This window comes from Phocoena sinus, chromosome X (assembly GCF_008692025.1).
Source record: "Phocoena sinus isolate mPhoSin1 chromosome X, mPhoSin1.pri, whole genome shotgun sequence".
In the NCBI taxonomy this organism is placed as follows: Eukaryota; Metazoa; Chordata; class Mammalia; order Artiodactyla; family Phocoenidae; genus Phocoena; species Phocoena sinus.
In genome coordinates this window covers 106,204,646-106,223,774 of record NC_045784.1, presented here as the reverse complement: position 1 = coordinate 106,223,774, position 19,129 = coordinate 106,204,646, and the positions used below count along the sequence as shown (strand labels likewise).

The window sequence follows — 19,129 nt, the reverse complement described above, 5'->3', positions numbered from 1 at the left end:
GAAGGAAGAAGAAGGAGGAGAAGAGGGGGAAGAAGAAGAGGGGGAAGAAGAAGAGGAAGAATTATTATTTAAGCAAGCCGAAAACTTGAACTTACACTACAGGCTTTCCTCTGGTACTTGTTTTTTACAACTTTCAATCATATTATTTTCATGTGCTAGCCATAACAGCCCTGTGAGGCTCATAGGATTAATGATATTAGGTATTTTCCCCACTTTACAGAAAAGAAAATAGTGGTACACTACTTTGTCATAAAGCTGGGTCTGGAACACACATTTTAAGATTCTCTCATGGGGCTCTTTCTAATACAGCCTGCTGCCTTTAACATAGTTAGCATTTGCCCAAAGGAGCAAAATACTTGGTGCAAAACTCAGCAATCATTATTAACCCCTGTATCTACCTCTACAATTAAGTCACTGAAGGGTCTACATCTTTGTAGCATATGTTATGTTAATTTGATTAGCTTCTTTTCCACCTAATATTTAACATAATTGAAATTGAAGTTCAAGCAGTAAGTAGTGAAAATGTTTCTGCTCCCAATTGTTTTACATGAAACTTGAGAGGGTTACTGATAAAGTGCGAATTTCACTGAACTAATGTAGAAAATGGATGGCAACAGAAAGCTATGATTAGTATTTGCTATTTGCAAACTATGGAAGAAAGTGATATCTCTGGTTGTTCAATGTCATATTTAAAGCCTATTACTTTTCAAGATACTGTGTTAAATTTGATGCTACATTTTGGATAAGTGTGTTAATGCTAAAATTACTATGAAATTTACAACACCCCAGTGGATTTCATTGTAAGAAAAATGAATCGACTGTGATTGTTTATTTGGGGAAATAAGCAGCTATTGTTCTTCTCCAAAGAGTGAGAAGACTTTTATACATTGAGTTACCTGTATACATACAGTTTTTTTGAAGAGTGTTCCCCATATTAAGTGTTTAGCTGATTTACATAATCTGCCACAAAGGATATTGAGAAGTTATAAGAGAAAGATAATTTGAAATTAGGTAGTTGTTGGAGTTCCAAAAGAGGGATGGTGTGATGCAGATAGATGTCACTGCAACTCAGAGATGTATTATTATTTTCAAATTACTAAGGTATAGAGATGTGCTAGGTATTTGTACACAGTTTTTAAAAAATCCCTGCCTCAACAAATTTGAAATATGAACCAGAGATTCTGGGCCCTCATTTTGGCATGTGGTAAGCTGTTGCCATTTATCTAATGGGATATTATGAAATACTCAATAAATCTTTAAAATTATGATATATATTGTTCCAGTTCCCAAGAACTTTGACCAAACGTCTGTGTGTGTGTGTCTGTGTCTGTGTGTGAGTTTTGGAGTCCAAATTCCCTAAGCAGCAATGGGGAATACGAAATTAGAGTGTCTAAAATAATTGGTCTAGAATTCTAGATGTTTTCCTTTTAAAATCATTTTCCAGATTAGAGTGTTTTGTGGAGTCTGGCAACAACACCAACTTTGCCATTTACTAATTCTTCTCTCTCCCTGCTTGTCTCATGTGATCTAGCATCCATATCCAGAAAAGTGTTTAGAGTTTTTATCCAAAAATAATGAGAAAAAATAGACACAAGAAGCCAGAAGAAAACAGAGCATCTACAGAAAGAGATGTGAGATTAATCATCACTATTTAGTTGTGGAATTAAATAACTTCCATTTTTCTTTTTCAAAATGGCCTAAAGAGCCTGCCGAGGCACTGGGAGGAAATCCACTGCAGCTGTTCACACAACTGAGTCAAATCAGTTTTAGAGGAATATTTTTCCAGGAGGGACCTTTCATGCTTCCATTGTAAGACTTTAAAAGCACTAATAGAACAATTAGGTTAAACAAACTCATGTGAACCAGTGCGGTAAACAGAATTTCATTTCAGCTCTTGAGTGTTATCTCTTTGATATAATAGGATATCTGTGTACCACAAAAGCAGTCTACTTCTAAAGGTATCATTTCCTGGATAAGAAGCCCCATATGCAGTACATAAAATTCTCAGCCTATCTCCTGAAAAATGATGATTTATTTCTCTTTTTATTTACTAAAATGTTATAGCAGTATCCATGGGACATCATAATACCTGGCCAATTCCATAACAAAGCAAACTAGTGCTTTAGGCTTTATGTACCTATCTAGGCTCTCATCATACACCTATTGATAGGTTTTCTTGTTTTTTAAATAATAGAATTCAGTCAGACTACAATTTATTTGGTGTATGAGTAAATGAAGTCAGTCAAACAGCTGCTGGGTAGTTAGATACTAACAAATTGTCTTCAGAAAGACTTTTGGTTTTATCAAGTTTGTCATATTTTTCTAAAGCATCTAAAGCAACTGATTTATGTCCAGCCAGTGATCATGCTTTCCTTTTAGTATAAAGTTCATTCATCTAAAAAGGACAAAAATAAAAAGAGCAAACAACAAACTATGAAAGGCAGTTTCAGCAAATATTATAAAGGCTTAATTTATTTGCCGTATTGTACCAATATAGTTTAATTTTTAAAAAACTCACTAAGGACCCCAGTAGATAAATGCACAAAAGCCATAAATAGTTCACAAAAGAGGATAAAGAACTAGCAAACACATGCAGAGGAAATATTCAACATCACTAATAATCAAGGAAATGCAAAGTAAAAATGAAGATACCTTTAATTTACTTATTTCAAGTAGACGTTAAAAAATAATAGTCAAAGTTGACAAGGGTACAGCGAAAGGAGAGTGTTCCCATACATTGCTAATAGCAGGGTAAATCATTATAATCCTCCAAACCTTTTGACTCATTAATTCAACTTCTTGGAATCTACCCTAAGGAAATAATAAAAAATATCAAAGATGTTCATGTTATTTTTATTTGACTCCAGTTAGAATACTTGTAAATAGAAAGGGAAGAATATAAATGCCCAATAATAGGGGAATGGGTGTGTAAATTACAGTACATCCACACTACACTGCTATTAAAAATGATGGTTACACAAATTCTACAGAAACATGCAAAAAACATCTACTGTGAAGGAAACAACATGAAAAAAATATGTGTATAATTATGACTGTAAGGAAATGGGCCAGAATGACAGCAGTCACTCTTACAGGCTGGTAGGATTATGGGGGAGATTTCTCCCTTAATTTTGCGAAGATGCAAGTGATTATGTTACTTTTAAAGCTTCCCCCGCCCCCCAACAGTTCACTACTTAAATGTTTGCTTAAGAAAAACAAAGACAGGTGAGAGAAGAATCAGCGAAGAATTCACATTTACTTCCGGAAGTCCAATGTCTTGTGAGTCAGTCAATCTGCATTAAAATAAAAGGTCCTTATTAAGGAAAATTATTGTAATAATTCCAAAGAGTACGATCCCCCTTTTGCTAGCTGTTCTCCAGGTACTTGGTGGCCTCATTTGGTCTTGTCTGGTGTGCTCTGAAGGCCTGTTTTCCTTGGGCAATATGCTCTGTACCCTTTAATTTTTTTTCTAGGGTGGAGTGAGCCTTTTTGGTGAAAGCCCCAACAGTTGCTATGAGTAGGACAAGTCTGTTTTCTGATTTGAGAGGGCAGCCATATATGATAAAGAACAAGATATGGAAAGAAAGTAACAGGAATAGAGGAAGAGGAAGAGAGGTTATCCTGAATGAATAGATGTATACACAGACCCACGGATTCAAAAGCAGTATTTTACTTAAACTACCCTATAACAGATTGGAATGAGTATGAAGGGTTGGGAAAAGGGAGGGGAAAGGAAGGAAGGCAAGCTGATAGGAGGAAGAATGATAAATAATGTAAACTTGGCTTTGAACATACCCACCATTTGGGGGGGCAATCAATTTAAGCTTCCCTTCAATTTCATATACAATCATGGGATTTTAGAGCTGGAAGAGCTCTTTGAGGTAATCTAATCTCCTTTTATATTTAGGTAAACTAGAGGCCCCGAGAGAGGGAAGATGATGTACCTTAGGCCACTATTCCAGGTATTCTTCTGAAAGGCAAAGTGGAATAGTGATCAAGAGTGTGTCCTTTGGAGACAGATTGTATGAATTGAAATCTCAGCTCTTCTGCTTACTAGCTGTGTGACCTTGGGCAAGTCACCTAACTGTTCTGTTCCTTAGTTTTCTTTATAAAATGGGTATAAAAGTAGTACCTACCTCATAGGGTGCTATAAGAATGAAAAGAGGTAATATATGAAAAGCATTTACAACAGTGTCTGGTAGGCCTGGTACCTGGTAACTGCCGTGAGTTATCTGCTGCTGGGGCAGCTGCTGCTTTTGTTGTTGTGATAATCCTGCCATTCCAAGGCCAGTGATTTCCCCATACCAAATTGTCTCTCCATAGCTTTATGTGACTAAAGAAATAAACATAAAACCTCCTTGGGTGTCCTCTGAAGTCACCTTGGAGTTTATCTTGTTAGCAAGTAAAAAGTGGAAAACACAAGGGTAAACCACAGGTGGTGACATTTGAATTTATACTATGTGATCTATCTGAATGGATCTTCTGCAGTAGCAAAGATAATTGACTTCTTTGTTTTTTACTCTGTTACATTAGCAGCATGCGTTTACCTACACAATCGCTTTTTTTTAAAAAGTTTATCATTATCAAAATAATAGAGAAATAAAAAATTATTTTGATGTGAATTGTATTATATGTACCTTTGGTTTTTCTACGAGTTGATAATGTCATCATCATGTCTAAATGACATTGGCTTGTCAGTGGACCTCCAGGCACTGAATGAAAAAGTCAATTAAGCAGATATGAACCTATTCTTTACCTTAGAGTATTTAGAACAGCATCTTTTCAGAATTACTGTGCTTTCGAACTTCGTTACATTTAAAATATTAATCTCTTTCTTAATGTTTTACCACTTTTTTTATTTTCAAAAGGTGAACTAGTTTTGAGTAACATCAAGCTCTGTCTCTCAAGACCTTGGTAAATCTCACAGTTGTATACTTTCACAGCTCTAGGCACATGATTATGTGTGCCTCCGTATCGTGTCTGAAGAGAGCTGGAGTATATCTTCTGCCATCTCTGTCCACTGATGTAGATTTTAACATAAGAAATTGTGGTTGAGGGTCAGGGAACAGGGAAAGATTATTTTCTCTTGGTTTTTACCAATTTGTGGTGTAAGATTGTTTCCAACGGACACTCAATGATTATAGCTGTGAATAGCTGTGATTAGAACTTCAAGAATGGTTCAGAATGGCTATAGGAATCTCTCTCTCTCTTCTCATCTCACTTTCATGTTGCAAGTACACATACTGAGGGAAAGAAGAATGTCTAGATTTTCATACATAAAAATACAGGTGATTTTAACATGATACATCATAGTAACCAAAACACAACGTTAGGCATTAGAAGTGAGATGTTTTTCATTTTTAAATTTAACTTGTTAGGTTTTAGTGGTATAAATTTATAACTAGCTGAGGCTTAAGAGGGAGCATTATTTTGGCCATACCTCTGCTATGTTAATCCCAAGCAGAGTGAACCAAAGATTTTACTGAAAGAGAAAGTGAGAGATCGGAAGTGTGCTTTAGAAAATAAAATAATATCTATTTATCTCCTTATTATAACATTTTATCAAGCATGTTATTGTTATTTTAAATTATAAGGTCCTTGATTGATATTTTTGCATTATCAATGACCTTATGTGGAAAATAGCTCTCCAGCCCTGCTCAGTAAACTTTCAGTCTTTAATGAACAAAGAACTGTATGTGTTGGTTAAAATGAAGTGACATGAATTTTATTGATGCCTCCTTTTCTGGGTGAAAGTCCAATCTTCAGCTACAACAATGCATCTCGGGAAGTCTGCTATTGGTACATTTCTCACTTTGCACTGTTTGTAGCTAAGTCAAGGTCTAAAATCCAGGCAACTGTTTACTTTCTGAAGAATATGCTATGGGAACCTAAGAAGAGAGAGATTAAAATTGGCTTTAGATGCTCAATGGAATTTCAGTGGTTGTGGTGATGGTGTTGGTGATGAACAAATAAGCAGTCCTTTCCCAATATCTTCATCTTTGGTGCTCAAACATTATTTTGTCTTTTTTTTGAGTCATTTCATTATGCTTTGTAGTAGAGTTGTTTATTTATCACTTATATTACATAACAACTGTGAGTTCCTTGGGGGCAGAGACTATGGCCTATTCATTTCTATATTCTCTCTGGCCCCTCTTGTAAGTCTTGGCAATGGTTTATTCATTTCACTTAACAGGTATTGAGCAAAGGTCTACTATATGCAAGGCACTGTGCTCATTTTGGGGATATAGGAATGAATAGAACAGATAAAAATATCTACCTTCATAGAGGTTGCATTTTAGAGGGGAGAGACAGGTGGCAGACAATAAACAAAATATACAGTATATCATTTAGTGACAAGTGCTATGAAAGACAGGAAGGAGGATGAGAAATGACACTTTTCAGTGGTTTACAATGAGAGGTTGCAAAGGCCCTGAGGTGGAATCATGCCTGGTATTTTTGGAAACAGCAAGAAGGATAGTACATCTAGAGTGTGTGAGATGGGGGAAATATCAGAGGATGAGTTTGGAGACGTTAGAGGAGGGAGAGGTGGACACTGTAGGGGTCCACCTAGGTCATTGTAAGGATTTCAGCTTTTATTTTAAAGGAAATAGGGCGCCATTGCTACTTTTGAGCCAAGAAGAGACATGATATGACTTAGATTTAAAAGCTTCATTCTGGCTGGAGTGTGGGGAACTTGCTATAAGGGACTGATGGTGTAGCAGCGGATCAATTAGGAGGCTATTGCAATAATCCTGGTGTGGTAGTAGGGAAGTGGAGACACGTTGTTGGATTCTGGATATATTTCAAAGGTAACACCTACAGGATGAACTGATGGATTGCATGTGGGATGTGAAAGACAGGAATCAAGGATGACTTCAAGTAGTGTGGCCTGAGCAAACAGAAGAATGAAGTTGCCATTTACCAAGGTGGAGAAGACTATGAAAGGAGCAGTTTTGGGAAGGGAAGCAGTTTTGAACATAGTAAGTTTGAGATACCTTTTAGATATCCAAGTAGAGACATTGAGTAAGCAGTTGGATATTCAAGTCTGGCTCAGGGGAGGGACCTATGCTGGAGCTACAGATTGGGGGACTGTGAGTGTATAGTCAGTATGTGAAGCCATCAGATGGCATGAGCTTAGATTATTGTTGAATCATCAGTATATATTCATTTATAATACTTTATCTGCTTTCTCTCCAAGGATGCTCAACTCTGCTGTCAATTCAACCAAGCTAGGTGTCTCCGTGGGCCACTTAATGGAATTTGTAGATTCAGGAGTTTAATAGTTTTTACTATGTATGTGCCTAGAGTAGTGCTAAGTGGTATGGGGGACATAAAGAGGAATAAGACTCAGAGTCTGCCTTCAAGGACCTGGTTAGGGAACTAAGGCTTCAGCTGGTGAAACGTTGCTCATACTACGAAGCATTATGTACCATTGAATGCATATCAGTCAATCGATAAGCTTTATTGAGTGATTTCAGTGTTCTTTTTGCTGTACATGCAATAGAAATTCCAAAAAGTGAGATACTGTACATGATAAAGGAGCCACTACCTAGATGCCTGAAGATTTCTTTGACAATGCATATGGTGAAGAGCTGAAGAAAAATAAGGGAGTCATTTTCACTGCAAAATAAAATCATGGCATTATTTGGTTTCATGCTAGGTTTCTTTAACATTGTATGAAAGGACCAAGTTGCAGAGTTACAACAGTGGATGAAAATGAGAATGAAAATAAGAACATTTTGACAGGACTTTAAACTTTTCAGAGGACTTTGACATCTCAGGTGGCGTTTGATCTTCTCAAACCACTCTGTGCTAAGTAAGGTGGATAATGCCTCTATGGGTCTTAAGAGCCTTAGTGGCTCCTAGCTCAGCATTCTGTAGGGGAGGGGGGTTCTTTCAGTGATTTATCATGAAATGTTAAATCTCTATTTCTAAACCCAATTTAGATCCTGCTGTTCCTACACCAGTATACTCACCAGAAGTGTTGTTTATATCCTCTCGGTACTATGGAGAACAAAAATTTACCACCACCTAACTCATTAAAAATGCTCTGCAAGCCTGAGGCGCAGACGCCACAGTATGAACACATAGAGCTCAGTCCCCCTTAAGGACACTTTATTTCATGAGCCTGTCTAACTCAGAATCATTCTCTTCCTCAGAGCCCCTTTCTTAAATGCAGTATTAAACCAGAGGCAAGTATGTGTCTTTTTCTGAATGTAGTTCTCTTACCAGTTTTCATTTCAGATGTAGGATGTGCTGGGTTAATATTTGTACTTCTGGCCACTTTCAAATCTTATAATGTTTTTTTAATCTGACCACAGACTTTAACATTAAACACATGCACACACCATAGAAAAATGCTGTCCTTTATTTGCCTTCCAATACAAATATTTTTGAAGGCTCTCTTTCACCTTGAGTATTTTCTAATACTGCTACCTCCAGCTTAATCCTAACTGCTTGACAAGGTATGCGCGTAACACAGTGTTATTATTGCCTCCGGCTAGCTTCATGTCATCTAGTTTGTCTTTTGCTCCCCTCCTTTGGCAGTATTATCAGGACCAATTGTGAATCGGCCAGATGCATTTTCTCGCAAAAGGACAAATCTAAGATGGCTTGTGTTTTTCCCTCTTTCTTTCAGGACTGCTTACATTAAAGGAGTTCCTTTTTTCATGAAACTGAGCTTGCTTAATCAGAGATGGAGCAAACAGACTGCAAACCCTATCAGCCTCTGTCAAAAGTCAAGCATGAAATGGACCTAGCTTATACTAGTTCTTCCGATGAGAGTGAAGATGGAAGAAAACCAAGACAGTCATACAACTCCAGAGAAACTCTGCATGAGTATAACCAAGAGCTGAGGATGAATTACAATAGCCAGAGTAGGAAGAGGAAAGAAGTAGAGAAATCTACTCAAGGTATGTTTTTATTGGATTTTTATAGCTAATATTATTTCTCATTAGAGAATGCTTGTATGCATAAACATAAGTTTCAAAAACAAATTTGCTGATGTTAACTGGTTAATAATTTGCGCTTACATATGCTTAGTGAATCTGTTTCATATGCCAATCCAGCTGAGGTTGTCGGATTGTGCATGAATTTGGATGCAACAATCCTCTTATCAGAGCATTCAAAATTTGTCTAATCCTACAAATGGCCATTTACAGACTGAAGGATGAATAATTTATAGTAAGATGAAAAGTAAACAGCTAAGTGCTTTTCAGGCCATTGCCTATATGGGACAAAAGTCTCAAATTAAATATTTGGCATCTAAAAGAGCTTTAAAAAGGTTAGTGGGGACTACCAAGCAAAGGTCCAGAAAATTTGTCCACAGAATGCTGAAACCTTGTGCAACACAGTCCTAAGGGAAGGTAAGAATTGGTTGGAACCCTTCCTACCACAGCCGTAATGTGGGGCATATCCTTTGGACAGCCTTTGTTTTTCAATTATGGATTGACAAGACAGTTTCTAATAAATAGAAAACAGGTAGATAGAAATATTATTTCCTTATTTCTTTTCAATTGATAGACACGCGGTATTAGACTATTTTAACTACACAGGAAAAAAAAAGATACTGACATTGGCACAGGTTACTTCTTTTAAAAAAAGAATAAGTCTGTGTTGAGATTTAAAAAAAAAATAATTTTATTATCTAGATCAGTGGTTCTCAAAGCATGGACCCTGGACCAGCAGGAACAGCATCACCCACAGACTTGTTAGAAGGGCAAATTCTCTGGGATCACCAAAGATCATGTAAAGTGTGGTTATTACAAATGAAAATTGCTGTATTCTAATTAGTATTGGAACCTTATGTTAGAAAAACTTTAAATGGAGCCAAAGATTTAAGATATTCATACCAACATTTAGATATGCACTAAATGTTTATATTAACTATGTTACTCATTTTTTAGCTCTTAACATACTTGCTAAAGGTCTTATATCTGTCTTTTCAAGTAATTCATTTTAATCTTCCCTATTTATTCAGCTAAAGACTGAAACTTTGTTATGAGTAATTTTATTCTTCTGCGTAACTGGAAATTGGAAAATGTCTTACGGGAATTTTTTTGGGGGTGTTCTATTATACTTTAAGAAATGTGTAGTTACCATTAAAATATTTTTCTATTAAGTTTGTCTTTACAGAATACGAACTTACAATTGTGAGTTGTGGCTTACGGAATTGGAGTGTAGAGTGCCTGACCTAATAATGTTGTGAATTTAAATAAGAATGTACTTCTGGTGACAGTTTGTTCTAAAAGTATAAGCAATTTTATATTAAGTCAATATAAAGAGCTAGCCAGCCTCGGATTTTGTCTCTCTGCATTGTGATCAAAATGAATTTTGAGACGAGAGAAGTTTGTCTTTAAAGATGTCACCCTAATTTCCTTTTAATAACCTATTATTATTCAATAAGTTTATTTTTTAACATCTTTATTGGAGTATAATTGCTTTACAATGTTGTGTTAGTTGCTGCGGTATAACACAGTGAATCAGCAATATGTATACATATATCCCCATTTCTCCTCCCTCTTGTGTCTCCCTCCCACCCTCCCCATCCCACCCGTCTAGGTGGACACAAAGCACCGAGCTGATCTCCCTGTGCTATGCGGCTGCTTCCCACTAGCTATCTATTTTACATTTGGTAGTGTATATATGTCCATGCCACACTCTCACTTTGTCCCAGCTTATCCTTCCCCATCCCTGTGTCCTCAAGTCCATTCTCTACATCTCCATCTTTATTCCTGTCCTGCCCCTAGGTTCTTCAGAACCATTTTTTTTCTTTTAGATCCATATAAATGTGTTAGCATACGGTATTTGTTTTTTTCTTTCTGACGTACTTCACTCTGAATGACAGACTCTAGGTCCATCCATCTCACTACAGATAACTCAATTTCGTTTCTTTTTATGGCTGAGTAATATTCCATTGTATATATGTGCCACATCTTCTTTATCCATTCATCTGTTGATGGACACTTAGGTTGCTTCCACGACCTGGCTATTGTAAATAAGGCTGCAATGAACATTGTGATACATGACTCTTTTTGAATTATGGTTTTCTCAGGGTATATGCCCAGTAGTGGGATTGCTGGGTCATATGGTAGTTCTATTTTTAGATTTTTAAGGAACCTCCACACAGTTCTCCATAGTAGCTGTATCAATTTGCATTCCCACCAATAGTGCAAGAGGGTACCCTTTTCTCCACACCCCGACCAGCATTTATTGTTTGTACACTTTTTGATGATGGCCATTCTGACCGGTGTGAGGTGATGCCTCATTGTACTTTTGATTTGCATTTCTCTAATGATTAATGATGTTGAGCATCCTTTCATGTGTCTGTTGGCAATCTGTATATCTTCTTTGGAGAAATGCATATTTAGGTCTTTTACCCATTTTTGGATTGGGTTGTTTGTTTTTTTGATACTGAGCTGCATGAGCTGTTTGCAAATTTTGGAGGTTAATCCTTTGTCACTTGCTTCATTTGCAAATATTTTCTCCCATTCTGAGGGTTGTCTTTTTGTCTTGTTTATGGTTTCCTCTGCTGTGTAAAAGCTTTGAAGTTTCATTAGGTCCCATTTGTTTATTTTTGTTTTTATTTCCATTTCTCTAGGAGGTGGGTCAAAAAGGATCTTGCTGTGATTTATGTCATAGAGTGTTCTGCTTATGTTTTCCTCCAAGACTTTTATATTGTCTGGCCTTACATTTAGGTCTTTAATCCATTTTCAGTTTATTTTTGTGTATGGTGTTAGAGAGTGTTCTAATTTCATTCTTTCACATGTAGCTGTCCAGTTTTTCCCAGCACCACATATTGAAGAGGCTGCCTTTTCTACATTGTATATTCTTGCCTCCTTTATCAAAGATAAGGTGACCATAAGTACATGGGTTTATCTCTGGGCTTTCTACCTTGTTCCATTGATCTATATTTCTGTTTTTGTGCCAGTACCATACTGTCTTGATTACTGGAGCTTTGTAGTATAGTCTGAAGTCAAGGAGCCTGATTCCTCCAGCTCCGTTTTTCTTTCTCAAGATTGCTTTGGCTATTTGGGGTCTTTGGTGCTTCCATACAAATTGTGAAATTTTTTTCTTCTGGTTCTGTGAAAAATGCCGTTGGTATTTTGATAGGGACTGCACTGAATCTGTAGATTGCTTTGGGTAGTATAGTCATTTTCACAATGTTGATTCTTCCAATCCAAGAACATGGTATATCTCTCCATCTGTTTGTATCATCTTTAATTTCTTTCATCAGTGTCTTATAGTTTTCTGCATACAGGTCTTTTGTCTCCTATGGTAGGTTTATTCCTAGATATTTTATTCTTTTTGTTGCAATGGTAAATGGGAGTGTTTTCTTGATTTCACTTTCAGATTTTCATCATTAGTGTATAGAAATGCCAGAGATTTCTGTGCATTAATTTTGTATCCTGTGACTTTACCATATTCATTGATTAGCTCTAGTAGTTTTTTGGTGGCAGCTTTAGGATTCTCTATATATAGTATCTTTCATCTGCAAACAGTGGCAGTTGTACTTCTTTTCTGATTTGGATTCCTTTTATTTCTTTTTCTTCTCTGGTTGCTGTGGCTAAAACTTCCAAAACTATGTTGAATAATTGTGGTGAGAGTGGTCAGGCAACCTTATCTTGTTCCTGATCTTAGAGTAAATGGTTTCAGTTTTTCACCACTGAGAGAGATATTGGCTGTGGGTTTGTCATATATGGCCTTTATTATGTTGAGGTGTGTTCCCTATATGCCTACTTTCTGGAGGGTTTTTATCATATTTGAGAGTTGAATTTTGTCAAAAGCTTTTTCTGCATCTATTGGGATTAGTATATGGTTTTTATTCTTCAGTTTGTTAATATGGTATATCACTTTGATTGATTTGCGTATATTGAAGAATCCTTGCATTCCTGGGATAAACCGCACTTGATCATGGTGTATGATCCTTTTAATGTGCTGGTGGATTCTGTTTGCTAGCATTTTGTTGAAGATTTTTTTTTTTTTTTTTGCGGTACGCGGGCCTCTCACTGTTGTGGCCTCTCCCGTTGTGGAGCACAGGCTCCTTGTTGAGGATTTTTGCATCTATATTCATCAGTGATATTTGCCTCTAGTTTTCTTTTTTGGTGATATCTTTGTCTGGTTTTGGTATCATGGTGTTGGTGGCCTCGTAGAATGAGTTTGGGAGTGTTCCTCCCTCTGCTATATTTTGGAAGAGTTTAAGAAGGATAGGTGTTAGCTCTTCTCTAAATGTTTGATAGAATTCGCCTGTGAATGCATCTGGTCCTGGGCTTTTGTTTGTTGGAAGATTTTTAATCACAGTTTCAATTTCAGTGCTTGTGATTGGTCTGTTTGTATTTTCTATTTCTTTTTGGTCCAGTCTTGGAAGGCTGTACTTTTCTAAGGATTTGTCCATTTTTTCCAGGTTGTCCATTATATTGGCATATAGTTACTTGTACTAATCCCTCATGATCCTTTTTATTTCTGCAGTGTCAGTTGTTACTTCTCTTTTTTCATTTCTCATTCTATTGATTTGAGTCTTCTCCCTTTTTTTCTTGATGAGTCTGGCTAGTGGTTTATCGTATTCTCAAAGAAACAGCTTTTAGTTTTCTTGATCTTTGCTATTGTTTCCTTCATTTCTTTTTCATTTATTTCTGCTCGGATCTTTATGATTTATTTCCTTCTGTGAACTTTGGGGTTTTTTTGTTCTTCTTTCTCTAATTGCTTTAGGTGCAAGGTTAGGTTGTTTATTTGAGATGTTTCCTGTTTCTTAAGGTAGAATTGTATTGTGATAAAGTTCCCTCTTAGAACTGCTATTGCTGCATCCCATAGGTTTTGGGTCATCGTGTTTTCACTGTCATTTGTTTCTAGGTATTTTTTGATTTCCTCTTTGATTTCTTCAGTGATCTTTTGGTTATTTAGTAGCATATTGTTTAGCCTCCATGTGTTTTTATTTTTTCCAGTTTTTTTCCTGTAATTGACATCTAGTCTCATGACCTTGTGGTTGGAAAAGATACTTGATATGATTTCGATGTTTTTAAATTTACCAAAGCTTGATTTGTGACCCAAGATATGATCTCTCCTGGAGAATGTTCCATGAGCACTTGAGAAGAAAGTGTATTCTGTTGTTCGTGGGTGGAATGTCCTATAAATCTCAATTACGTCCATTTTGTTTAATGTATCATTTAAAGCTTGTGTTTCCTTATTTATTTTCATTTTGGATGATGTGTCCATTGGTGAAAGTGGAGTGTGAAATCCCCTACTATCGATTTCCCCTTTTATGGCTGTTAGCATTTGCCTTATGTATTGAGGTGCTCCTATGTTGGGTGCATCAGTATTTACAGTTGTTATATCTTCTTCTTGGATTGGTCTCTTGATCATTATGTAGTGTCCTTCTTTGTCTCTTGTAATAGTCTTTATTTTACAGTCTATTTTGTCTGATATGAGAATTGCTACTCCAGCTTTCTTTTGATTTCCATTTGCATGGAATATCTTTTTCCATCCCCTCACTTTCAGTCTGTATGTGTCCCTAGGTCTGAAGTGAGTCTCTTATAGACAGCATATATATGGGTGTTGTTTCTGTATCCATTCAGCCAGTTTATGTCTTTTGGTTGGAGCATTTAATTGGTTTACATTTAAGGTAGTTATCGACATGTATGTTCCTATTACCATTGTCTTAATTGTTTTGCTTTTGTTACTGTAGGTCTTTTCCTTCTCTTGTGTTTCCTGCCTAGAGAAGTTTGTTTAGCATTTGCTATAAAGGTGGTTTTGTGGTGCTGAACTCTCTTAGCTTTTGCTTGTCTGTAAAGGTTTTAATTTCTCTGTCAAATCTGAATGAGATCCTTGATGGGTAGAGTAATCTTAGTTGTAGGTTTTTCCCTTTCATCACTTTAAATATATCCTGCCACTCCCTTCTGGCTTGCAGAGTTTCTGCTGAAAGATCAGCTCCTAACCCTATGGGGATTCCCTTGTATGTCATTTGTTGTTTTTCCCTTGCTGCTTTCAATATATTTTTTTTTGTATTTAATTTTTGATAGTTTGATTAGTATTTGTCTTGGCATGTTTCTCCTTGGATTTATCCTATATGGGACTCTGCACTTTCTGGACTTGACTGACTATTTCCTTTCCCATATTAGGGAAGTTTTCAACTATAATCTCTTCCCGTATTTTCTCAGTCCCCTTCTTTCCTCTTCTTCTTCTGGGACCCCTACAATTCGAATATTTGTGCGTTTTATGTTGTCCCAGAGGTCTCTGAGACCGTCCTCAATTCTTTTCATTCTTTATTCTGCTCTGTGGTAGTTACTTCCACTATTTTATCTTCCAGGTCACTTATCCGTTCTTCTGCCTCAGTTATTCTGCTATTGATTCCTTGTAGAGAATTTTTAATTTCGTTTTTTGTGTTGTTCATCATTGTTTGTTTGTTCTTTAGTTCTTCTAGGTCCTTTTTAAATGTTTCTTGTATTTTCTCCATTCTATTTCCAATATTTTGTATATCTTTACTATCATTACTCTGAATTCTTTTTTAGGTAGACTGCCTGTTTCCTCTTCATTTGTTTGGTCTGGTGGGTTTTTACTTCGCTCCTTCATCTGTTGTGTATTTCTCTGTCTTCTCATTTTGCTTAACTTACTGTGTTTGGGGGTCTCCTTTTCACAGGCTGCAGGTTCGTAGTTCCCATAGTTTTTGATGTCTGCCCCCAGGGGGTAAGTTTGGTTCAGTGAGTTTTGTAGGCTTCCTGGTGGAGGGGACTCGTGCCTGTGTTCTGGTGGATGAGGCTGGATCTTTTGTTTCTGGTGGGCAGGACCGCTTCCGGTGGTGTGTTTTGGGGTATCTGTGACCTTAGTATGATTTTAGGCAGCCTCTCTGCTAATGGGTGGGGTTGTGTTCCCATCTTGCTATTTGTTTGGCATAGGGTGTCCAGCACTGGCTCTTGTTGGTCGCTGAGTGGAGCTGGGTCTTAATGTTGAGACAGAGATCTCTGGGAGAGCTCTCACTGCTTGGTCTTACATGGGGCCAGGAGGTCTCTTGTGGTCCATTGTCCTGAAATCAGCTCTCCCACCTCACAGTCTCAGGCCTGGCTGGAGCATCAAGACCCTGTCAGCCACATGGCTCAGAAGAAAAGGAAGAAAAAAAAAAAGAAAGAAAAATAAGTAAAATAAAATTATTAAAATTTCAAAAATTATTAAAATTTCAAAAACGTTTAAAAAGTAATAAAAAAAGGGAAGAGAGCAACCAAACGAATAATCAAATCCACCAATGATAACAAGCGCTGAAAACTATACTAAGATAGACAAAAAAATCAGAAACTAGTCAGTCAGATACAGCTAACCCCAAGTCTACAGTTGCTCCAGAAATCCACCACCTCAATTTTGGGATGATTTGTTGTCTATTCAGGTATTCCACACTTACAGGGTACCTCAAGTTGATAGTCGGGATTTAATCTGCTGCTCCTGAGGCTGCTGGGAGAGATTTCCCTTTCTCTTCTTTGTTCTCACAGCTCCCAGGGCCTCACCTTTGGATTTGGCCCCGCCTCTGCGTGTAGGTCACCCTCTGGGGTCTGTTCTTTGCCCAGCCAGGAGGGGGTTAAAGGAGCGGCCGATTCGGGGTCTCTGGCTCACTCAGGCCGGGGGAGGGAGGGGTATGGAATGCGTGGCGAGCCTGCAGCGGCAGAGGCCAGTGTGACTTTGCAACAGCCTGAGGCGCGCCGTGTGTTCTCCCGGGGAAGTTGTCCCTGGATCCCGGGACCCTGGCAGTGGCGGGCTGCACAGGCTCCCAGGAGGGGAGGTGTGGAGAGTGACCTGTGCTTGCACACAGGCTTCTTGGTGGCGGCAGCAGCAGCCTTAGCGTCTCATGCCCGTCTCTGTGGTCCATGCTGATAGCCGTGGCTCGCGCCCGTCTCTGGAGCTCCTTTAAGCGGCGCTCTTAATCCCCTCTCCTCGCGCACCAGGAAACAGAGAGGCAAGAGAAAGTCTCTTGTCTCTTCGGGCGCTCCAGACTTTTTCCCGGACTCCCTCCCGGCTAGCCGTGGCGCACTAACCCCCTGCAGGCTGTGTTCACGCCGCCAACCCCAGTCCTCTCCCTGTGCTCCGACCGAAGCCCGAGCCTCAGCTCCCAGCTCCTGCCCACCCCGGCGGGTGAGCAGACAAGCCTCTTGAGCTGGTGAGTGCCGGTCGGCCCTCATCCTCTGTGCGGGAATCTCCCCACTTTGCCCTCCGCTCCCCTGTTGCTGCGCTCTCCTCCGTGGCTCCGAAGCTTCCCCCCTCCGCCACCCACAGTCTCCGCCTGCGAACGGGCTTCCTAGTGTGTGGAAACCTCTCCTCCTTCACAGCTCCCTCCCACTGGTGCAGGTCCCGTCCCTATTCTTTTGTCTCTGATTTTTCTTTTGCCCTACTCAGGTACGTGGGGAGTTTCTTGCCTTTTGGGAGGTCTGCGGTCTTCTGCCAGCGTTCAGTAGGTGTTCTGTAGGAGATCTTCCACATTTAGATGTATATGTGGGGAGGAAGGTGATCTCCACTTCTTACTCCTCTGCCATCTTGAAGTGGTCTCTACTCATTTTTTATTTAGCACTTGCTATGTGTTAGGCCTCCAATCAGAGGCTGGGGATGGAGATGAACATGATAGTTTCTGCTTGTAGGAAACTCATAATGTGGTGGAGAAAATAGACATCCAACAAATCATTACAATTAAATGTAGTAAGTACTTTTACAGATTAAGTGCTATGGAAGTACATGGGTGAGTCAGGGTCCATAGAAAGGTGATATTTGATCAAGGTCTTAACATTTGAATAAGAGTTTACTAGGAAAAGGACATTTCAAGAAGGTAGATTAGCAAGTGCAAAAGCATAAAACTGTGAAAAGGCCTAGCATGATGAAAATTTCAATATAAAAAGAGTGAGGTGCATTGACGCCAGATGACAAAAAGTCTTGCATGCCCAATTTAGGAGTTCCTTTTTTTCTTTAAACTTTTTTTTAAAAAAAGCTTTTAAATGATAGAGAATTTCACAATGAATTATAATTTTTAGGATGATAATTGTAGAAGCGAATTGTAGATGTGTAAGCAGCAGTTTAGACGATTGATTGCAATTGGGGAAAATTGGGTGCAGGGAGACAATCTATGAAGGAACTGAATTAGCCCAGGCTAAGAATGGTGATGAATGTCTAAGCTCTGGCTGTATCAGTAGAGGTGAAGAAACATATTCAAGAGGTATTAGTGTGGTAGAATTGATAAGACTTAGTAATTGATTACTTGTCGAGGTTGAAAGAGATAACAGAGTCTAGAATGACTCTAAATTTCAAGATTGGAAAACTGGGAGGATGGTGATCCATTTACCAAGAGACGTAAAATACGAGTGGGTTTGGAAGGGAAGAGAATGAGTTTCTTTCTGAACATGTTAAGTTTAAGTTGCTTGGGTGACATCCTGGTAGATTTTCCTGTCAAGCAGTTGTTAATGTGTGCCTAGAGTTCAGGAACGATCTGGACTGTTGATATAAGTAGATTTGAATTCACAGGTTTCTTATAGTAGGAGATGCTTGGGGATGGATGAGATTACCCAGGTAGAATGTGTAGAGTGAGACCTGAAAAAGGTCAAGGACAAAAACCTGATTCTATCATCCATGAACTGAAATAAACATGTTTTCAACCTATTTAAAATTTTAACTAGCACCATCCTTTGCTATATTGACTTATGTAAAGTATAAATATCCAGGAGGTGAAGGTCTAGAAACTTAGGGTCTTCTTGCCACTGACTTCATGATCTTTACAGACACCTAGGAAGGAAAATATGTACCTCTTTGGGAGAGAAATGAATTAACCTACATTAGGCAAAATTGTGGGCCCCGTGATCATCTTTTTTGTGAAGTCTGGAATCCTCTTTGTTCTAGTCCATATATTGCTACCTATGTGTAAAAAAAAATGTTGTTGATTTTCACAAATACATGGTAGCATCTTGCATCGACCTAGCTAAAGGTGAGCCTGACATTATTTTTAAGGAGTAAAATTCTTAGAAAATCATTGAGTTTTAAGATAGGAAGGAAGAAAGATAGCATAGTGTTGATTGGGCACCTGCTATAGTTCCAGACACTGTGCTAGATGCCTTTTAAGCTCACCAGCTGTGCAGCCTTAAGCAAGTTACTTCAGCCCTCTGAGCCTGTAAAG

General features: G+C 38.2%; 1 protein-coding gene across 1 annotated transcript in view; it reads left to right on the top strand.

The window, feature by feature from the left end:
- TENM1 (teneurin transmembrane protein 1) overlaps nucleotides 1-19,129 on the top strand; it is a 608,552-nt gene that overhangs the window by 32,571 nt on the left and 556,852 nt on the right. The window contains exon 2 of the mRNA XM_032620244.1: nucleotides 8,639-8,912. Coding sequence (XP_032476135.1) covers nucleotides 8,696-8,912 — 217 coding nt within the window. The 5' untranslated portion in view covers nucleotides 8,639-8,695. The remainder of the gene's footprint in view (nucleotides 1-8,638; nucleotides 8,913-19,129) is intronic.